General features: G+C 35.3%; 1 protein-coding gene across 1 annotated transcript; it reads left to right on the top strand.

Moving 5' to 3' along the window:
* Positions 1–7,489: 7,489 nt before the first annotated feature.
* MRLN (myoregulin) lies at positions 7,490–7,672 on the top strand. Its single transcript, XM_056121071.1, has one exon. The coding sequence runs from the start codon at positions 7,490–7,492 to the stop codon at positions 7,628–7,630; it is 141 nt and encodes a 46-aa protein (XP_055977046.1). The 3' UTR covers positions 7,631–7,672.
* The last annotated feature ends 474 nt before the right edge of the window (positions 7,673–8,146 follow it).

Genomic DNA, 8,146 nt, shown 5'->3' with positions numbered 1-8,146 from the left:
GGTGTTCGCTCATGTTTCAGAGTGCTCATGCCCTCCAAGAATCATTTGCTTAGTGGTCCCTTCTCTATCCCAGCTGCCTTCTCTCCAAGTATGTGAAGCCCACTTCAAGCTGTGGAGCAATCTTCCTGGTCCTTATCTCTATTATCCTTGGGTACTAGTATTAGTCTCCCATTCTGTTACTTTATATTCCACAAATGACTGCAATCATTCTATGTCTGTCCCTCTCTCTCTAATTCTCCAACTTTTTTTTCTTTGCTTTTTGGGTCACACCTGGCGATGCACAGGGGTTATTCCTGGTTCATCACTCAGGAGTTATTCCTGGCAGTGCTCAGGGGTGCTCATGGGATGCTGGAATCGAACCCGGGTCGGCCACGTGCAAGGCAAACGCCCTACCCACTGTAATTCTCCAACTTTTAAAAGAGAATTTGATTGTAAACTTTACGGTTTACAATCATTTCCTCCCATATTTAGACAATCTGAGAGTTTCCAACATTGGAATTTTTAGATTCAAAATATTTTATGGGAAAAATAAATTTAAATATATGTATTTTTTGTAATTGTCATTTCAACAAAACCAATATCCACCTTACTATGGTAGCTTCTACTTTACTTACAATTATTAAGTCAACATTTATTGAAAAATAATTAGTGCCAGGAGGTTGAAGCGAAAGCACAGCGGTAGGGCATTCGCCTTACAAGTGGTCAACATGGCTGACCCGAGTTCGATTCCTCCCCCTCTCGGAGAGCCCGGCAAGCTACCGAGAGTATCTCGCCCGCACAGCAGAGCCTGGCAAGCTCCCCGTGACGTATTCGATATGCCAGACACAGTAACAACAAAGTCTCTAATGGAGACGTTACTGGGCCCGCTCAAGCAAATCGATGATCAACAGGAGGGCCTTTACCTTTACCTTACCTTAATTAGTGCCAGATAATCATGAGGTTACTGGGATCCATGATGGATAAGACTAGTCTATTGACTTTCAGCTATATAATGTTCCAACACATGTCCCTTCACCAGTGTACTTTTCCCACCACCAATGGTCCCAGTTTCCTTCCCACGCCCTGCCCAACATGCCTGCCACTACGGCAGGCACTTTTCCTCTCTCTCTCCTCTCTCTCTCTCTCTCTCTTTCTCTCTCTCTCCTCTCTGTCTCTCTCTCTGCTTCTCTCTCTATCTCTGTCTCTCTCCCCCCCTTTTTGGAGTTGGACAGTTTTGCATATGTTTATGAATAAAGAGATCTTGAGAAGAATGATTTCAGGGCACACCACGTATAAGGTGGCTTCTGGACTACAATTAATACTAGTCACCATTTTATTAAATGTTTACTTAAAATGTATAACATTCTCATTTAATTTTCATAGACTCCTATGAACTAGGTACTATTGTTACTTTTTTTTTTTTAATTTTGAGGACTATATCTAGTAGTTCTCAAGGCGTACTCCTGACACTGTTTTCAGGGGTCACTCCTGGCAGTGCTCTGAGGACTATATGCAGTGCAAGGATGGAACCTGAGTTGGTCATATACAAGGAAGTACTTTCCCTAGTATATCTCTCTGGGCCCTATAAATCATTGATGTCTAAGGGATCAAGAGTGATTGAGTCTTGTCCAGAGTAAGTGATTTAAGTCAAACTTCATCATCTGTTTTCAGACCCGTTTCTCAACCACCATGTCCTGAAAATTTTCTTTCTTTTTTTTTTTTTGAGAAAATTGTTTTCTGTTCAAGTAGTATCAAAGAGGTGAGGGTGAGAAATTTGTCTATCAGAAGATAATCAATGATTGTATAACAGCAGTAGTATTATATAAGAGCAAAATTACATATAGTAAGAGCTAATAAGAATAGGCAGAAGGGTAATTTCAGCTAATCTCACTGATAGAGAGTGAGATAATTGTGCCACTTCTTGAGTGTTTTATTTATTAAAAACATTATATGATATTAATAAATTAATAACTGATCATTATAAATATATATTGCCTGTGAGACCATTTACCCCATTGCTCAACCAGCAGTTCTCATAGATACCTTGGAGACAAAAGGATAAGAATCATAGACATCAAGAATTAAAGATATCAAGGATCAAAAGTGACAGGTGGTCATTAATAACAACAGGTGAATATTTCTGGTTAAATGAAGTAAATTTTGAATAACAAATTTTCCAAAAATAGCTTTTATTTGGAAAGAATAAATACATATAGTTGAAAGAGGGTGACATCTGCACACTGTGGCTTCAGTCTGAATAGTATCTGGTCCCTGCAGGACATACCGAGTGGCCTTATGTACTTGCTCCTGTACCCAAAAGTGAATAACCATGGCCTGTCACATCCTAGATCCTCAACAAATGGTAGTTATTATTTTTACACAAGTGACCTATCAAGTGAAAAAGGAACGGATTTCATAATTGTCTCATTTTTCAACCTGGGTCTCTAGGGAACTTGTGTCAGTATTTTCTTGACCATTAGGTACTGACTGAGTAGAACTAGCAAATTCTTGTCAGAAAGAAAAATATTTTTGAAATGTGACTCATGCATTTCGGACGAAAAACCTGAGTCCAATGAAAAATGTTTTTCTTTTGATTGAAAAAGACTTTCAATAAAGCATGTTATGTTCTTTGTCCTGAGCAAGAATTCACACCTAATGAGGGGAAGGAAATTGTATAATAAAGGGGTTCTTTATTTGTTTTGTTTTGTTTCCTCTTTGCCAAGGTCAATCTTTGGAGAAGAATCCCACTCCCTTTTTTTGGTAAGGGTAGGGGACGATGGACCATATTTGGCACTACTCAGGGGAGACTCCTGGCTCCGTGTTCTGGGACCACTCATAGCAGTGCTTGGAGGATCATATACAGTGCTGGGTATTGAACTAGGGTTGGCTGCATAAAAGGAAAAGTGCCATCCCCCAGGTACTTTCTCTCCAGCCCTGGAAATAAGCTCTTCTTGAGGCCCCAGGAATCAGAGTTGATTTAAGAAACTGTTTTATATAAAAACAAGATTGTAACGATTTTAGACGCAAAAACTTACAGACTGATGACAGATGAAGATCAGAATATCATGAAGCTCAATTGCTTCAAGATCACGGGTTACTGCTGCCTTCCATTTTTCTAACTTCTGTGGTGTCATTAGCCACCCAATAAATAATGATCAGCTCACTTGAATTACATTTTTTTAGATTACATAGAATTAAGAGAAAAGAATGTAAGTTTTAAAATATAGATAAGAGCATACTCATTCCATTTTCAAAGCATCATTCTCTAAAATAATAACTTGAATTTTAGCACCTTCTGGATATCAGGGGAAAAAAAGATGAGGAATCCAAATGGGAGAGACATTGCAGTTATTTGAAATTTTGACATGAAATATTTTCAGCCTCTAATGTCTAGAATGCCCTATATTAGAAATTGGAGGGCATGTTATTTCCATTATGATTTTAAAATATAACACTCAAGAACATGGTCTGAGGATTGTCATATTCAATATGTCCTATTGTACTTCAGAAATGTAATAAATAATGCTTGAAATTTATTTATATTTTGATGCATCTTATATCCAGAAAAAAATGAAGTACTTTCCCCACAAATTGCTGTTTCTACTCTAAGCAGGAAACATAATTAAGGTTTTAGTAAAAACAAATTAGGCAAAATATGTGTGAAAGTACAGTGACATAAATAATTTAAATTCAAGTAAAACCTCAATATATCGGTAAACTTCCAACAGTACAAATCAGTGTCCTTTCAATGATTTAGATCTAGAAGCATAAGTAACTTCAAGAGTTAGTATCAGAAAGGAACCATACATGTCCCTGTTTTGCAGAAGCATTTTCAATGAAACAATGACATGCTGTTAAACATAACATTGATACAAACTCAAGAAATTTACCAGGGAAATATTTTAATAAAAATATATAATATATGGTAATGTATAAGTTAATATTTTTGTTAAAACATTTTTCTGGTTAATTTAATTTTACTTCAGTAGTGCATAATAATTATTATTTTTTTTCTTTTTGGGTCAGACCTGTTAGTGCTCATGGGTTGGCTCTGCTTGGCTCTGCACTCAGAAATTACTCCTGGTGGGGTCCCAGGGACCATATGGAATGTTAGAGATCCAACCTTGGTTGGCTGAGTGCAAGGAAAAGTGCCCTGCCTACTATACTATTTCTCTGGCCCCTACATAATAATTCTTTAGGAGGACGAAGAGCACTGGCAGTTAAGGGATTACTTTATTTTCTAAAGTTATACAATCTGCATCCTTTTAAATGAAAATGTGAGAAAAACAAAGAGAAGGAAAAATCTTTACACATGGTCTTCTCATCCAAACCTGGCAACGATGACCACTTTTGACATTGTATATATTTCTTTTCCTTTTTAATGTTTCAATTGTGAAGTCAAATATATCTACAGAAAAAACACACAAACTTCTATGGCCATGTTAGCAGTGAAAAGTGATGGAAAGCAGTTGAAAAGTAATGCCAACGAAACACCATCCTGGACAAGAAATGAAACATTGCTGGAAACTTTGCCCCATTTCTTTTCATTCCTCACTAAAGTCCCCACTTGCCTGATTTCAGGGGGCCAATCTCTTGCTTTTCTAGATAAATGTCCAAATACTATTACATATACATGAATATATGCCACACACACAGGCACATCTTTCAACTTTGTTTTTTTACTTTATATAAACATATTGTTTTCTTTTGTGTCCTTTTTTCCTTCTTTGGGTAGTGGGCCACATCTAGTAGCACTGGGGTATTGATCCTGACAGTACTTTGAGAAACTTTATAGGGCCAAGGTTTAAACCCGGGCCTCCAGCATGAAAGGCATGTACACTTGCTTCTTAAATTCTTGCCTTAACCCATGTTACTATGCTGTGAAAAAAATCATACCACATTTGTAGACTTATTCCTGTTTTTGTGTGCAGCTGAAGCTTCATTTTCATTATTGGATACATCTGTCATATGGATTTATCTATACACTAATGAAAATTTGTGTAGTTTCTAAGTTGAGAACACAATGACTAATATTTGGATCCATTTCTGGTAGGGATAACCATGAATTTACTAAGGCTATATGCCTATGAGTATAATGGACGATCATAAGGCAAGGTTTGAGTTATATTTAAATATTTTGGCAACATTTCAACATAACTTAAATGTTTGTTATTTTGTAGTTGAAATTACTTTGTTGAACATATTTCATTTGGACAATCTTTCATTTTGAACTGAATTTTATGGCATTGCCTTTTTTGTAATTAATTTGTTCATAAATTTGTTCATAAAAATGATACAGAAATTTAAAACTTAGAGAAGACATGCAATATCATGAGTTGTGGTTTCTCTGTAAATAGAAAAGTTTTATTTACATGAAATATACTGATGCAATATACTTAAATATTTTTTAGGAATTTTTAATTCATTTTCAACATGTATGTAATGTACAAGTTTAAGTAGTCAACATATTTATTTGATACATTTATTTTGCAGCATTATTGCCATCGTAGCATTAGCTAAGAACTAATTGTATCATATTGCTATTGTTTCTTCTAGTGTTGAGAACTGGGCTGGAGCGATAGCACAGCGGGTAGGGCATTTGCCTTGCACGCAGCCATCTTTGGCCGACCTGAGTTCGATTCCTCCGCCCCTCTCGGAGAGCCTGGCAAGTTACCGAGAGTATCTTGCAAGCTACCCGGGACGTATTCGATATGCCAAACACAGTAACAACAAAGTCTCACGATGGAGACGTTACTGGGCCCGCTCGAGCAAATCGATGAACAACGGGAGGACAGGGACAGTGACAGTGTTGAGAACTATTTAAAACCAAATCACTTAGCAAGTATAATGTTTATAGTATAATTTTATTGTCTATAATCACTGTATAATGCATTTGGTTGGAGGACTTATTTTTTAGTTGCTGTACTGTTAAACACATCTTTTCCATTCTCCTGCCCCCCAAGTTGTAGAAAATTGTTTGAAAAGTGTGATTAATATCTGTACTATTAAGAATATCTGATAATTCAACTTCACTAGTTAAAGGTTTCAGTTTTTAACTATACAATTCTGTAATAAATTGAATTTAAAATATATTTTACAAATATTGTTAATACTTCCTGAAGTAATTTTAAAGCTTCCCCAGGTAGGCTTCCTACCCCTCCATTTCACAAACTGCCTCACCATTCAATAAAATGTTTTAATGTGTTTTGACTCAGGAACTGATGTGAAGAGGCCGCCTGTGCTGAATGTACTTTATTTTAGCAAGAGCAACTAAGTGAAAATCAGGTGTGGTGATACCTACAACTACCTGGGATTAAATCAGGTGAGAACGGGTTTCTACTTACTTTCCTGTCACCACTAGCTGTCTATTACAGTCTTCTTTTACTGGTCGAGAAGAGAATTCAGATAATCCTCAGAAGAAAGAAATAAAGTGTTGGAGGCTGAGACTGGGTATGAGGGAAGAAGTCTCTTTGCATTATTTTACTTCTTGTTTCTGAAATATAAGCAAAAGGTATTATTGAACATAAAATAAATATTAGGGGTCTACTTTGGCGGTAGTTGTGTGAGTTTGGGCAAATCATCCTCTTTTATGAATGGGACAAGTGTTAGAGAAATTAGTACAGATTGCTAAAAGTGAAGCATATAACATTTCTATAAATCTCATCTATTTGTTTTTCTTCTCATCTTTCTGGTTTTTCAGTTAAAGTGGGAAATAGCATCAGACTTGCTGCTTTGTAAGAGCGATGCTCATTTAAAACCGAATATAGATAAGAAATTACTTGACTTATTTGATTTCTTATTTGATTTCTGTACTTCTTAAGGCAGAATGGTTTAAAATTCCCTATATGAGAGTCATTTGGTAAAATATTCCAACAGTATGTAAACCACATAATATCTTGTAATATTCCATTAAAAATCTAGTTATTTTTAACATTTGGGGGATATGGAGAAAATTAAACATGTGATATCTTATGAACTGAGCTATAGGACCTGGAGGAAAGGTTAAGGAAATAGAAATTACTTTTTATTGTTTTTTTGTGTGTGTTGATACCCGCTCTTTCCCTTCAAATTCTCATTTATGGTAATGTCAACTTTACAGATTGGAGGAATAGAAACTTCATTGATACCAATAAATCTGAAAATGTTTTTCCAGAAAAAACTTCATAAATAAACTTATTACTGACAACAGAAAAGAGAATGGTCACATGGATAGTTTCCTTGGTTGTTTCTTCTAGGAAGATGATTTGACAGAAAAAAAAACACAATTTGACAGAAAAACTACAATTATGACTTATAAAATGATTTTAAAAATTGGTAAAATGTATTAGTTTGTTAGGAAAAAAATTCCAATTCATTGCTTAGTCACAAATGACAAAAGTCTTCCCAGAAAGATTTCATGATGGTTCCTTTACAGCGAAAAAGTTTAATTGAATTTAGAGAATCCAGATTATCAGTTAGTTTACTTGAGAATGCTTTTCTTTTTTCTCCAGGGAACAGAATAATTGTGGATATGACGTGTAAAAACTGGATATTAATTTCCACGACTGCCCCCACAAATCTGGAGGATGAAATTGTGGGAAGACTCCTCAAAATTCTGTTTGTTATCTTTGTTGACTTAATTACTATTATGTATGTTGTTATAACTTCTTAGAATTATGAGTTTCTTAACTTTACATATAAATTTCAAATAGAATTTCAGTAACTGAAGTATTGTCTTTTAATATGTTTAGTGATTTTAATTTGATGAAAACCCTATTGTAGAAATCAAATGTCATTGACAAAAATAAAAAAGTTGACTCAACCTTGTGTATTATTCAGTATTTTCTGATTTGTAAAACATTCACGTGAATTGAAAAAATTATTTTTTTAAAACTATACCCTAAATTCTTCATCAAGTGTTATTTATAAAATAGCTGCTATTTGGCCGATCCAATAAAATTTCTGAATTAAATTGTGAGTGAAGTGGACTTTTTTTTTGATGGAGACCTCTCCTGAGTCACACCCAGCTCTGCTTAGAGGTTATTTCTTGCTATGTGTTCAGTAGTGCTCAGAATTATGTGGTACCTAGGATTTGAACTAGGGTTGTGGCCTATGCTAGTCACATGCAAAGCAAGTACCTTAGCCCTTGTATTATCTTTCCAACCTCTGAAGTTAACTTTATAGATCC

This window comes from Sorex fumeus, unplaced genomic scaffold, assembly GCF_029834395.1.
Source record: "Sorex fumeus unplaced genomic scaffold, SorFum_2.1 ptg000043l, whole genome shotgun sequence".
In the NCBI taxonomy this organism is placed as follows: domain Eukaryota; kingdom Metazoa; phylum Chordata; class Mammalia; order Eulipotyphla; family Soricidae; genus Sorex; species Sorex fumeus.
This window is presented reverse-complemented; position numbering and strand designations above follow the sequence as displayed.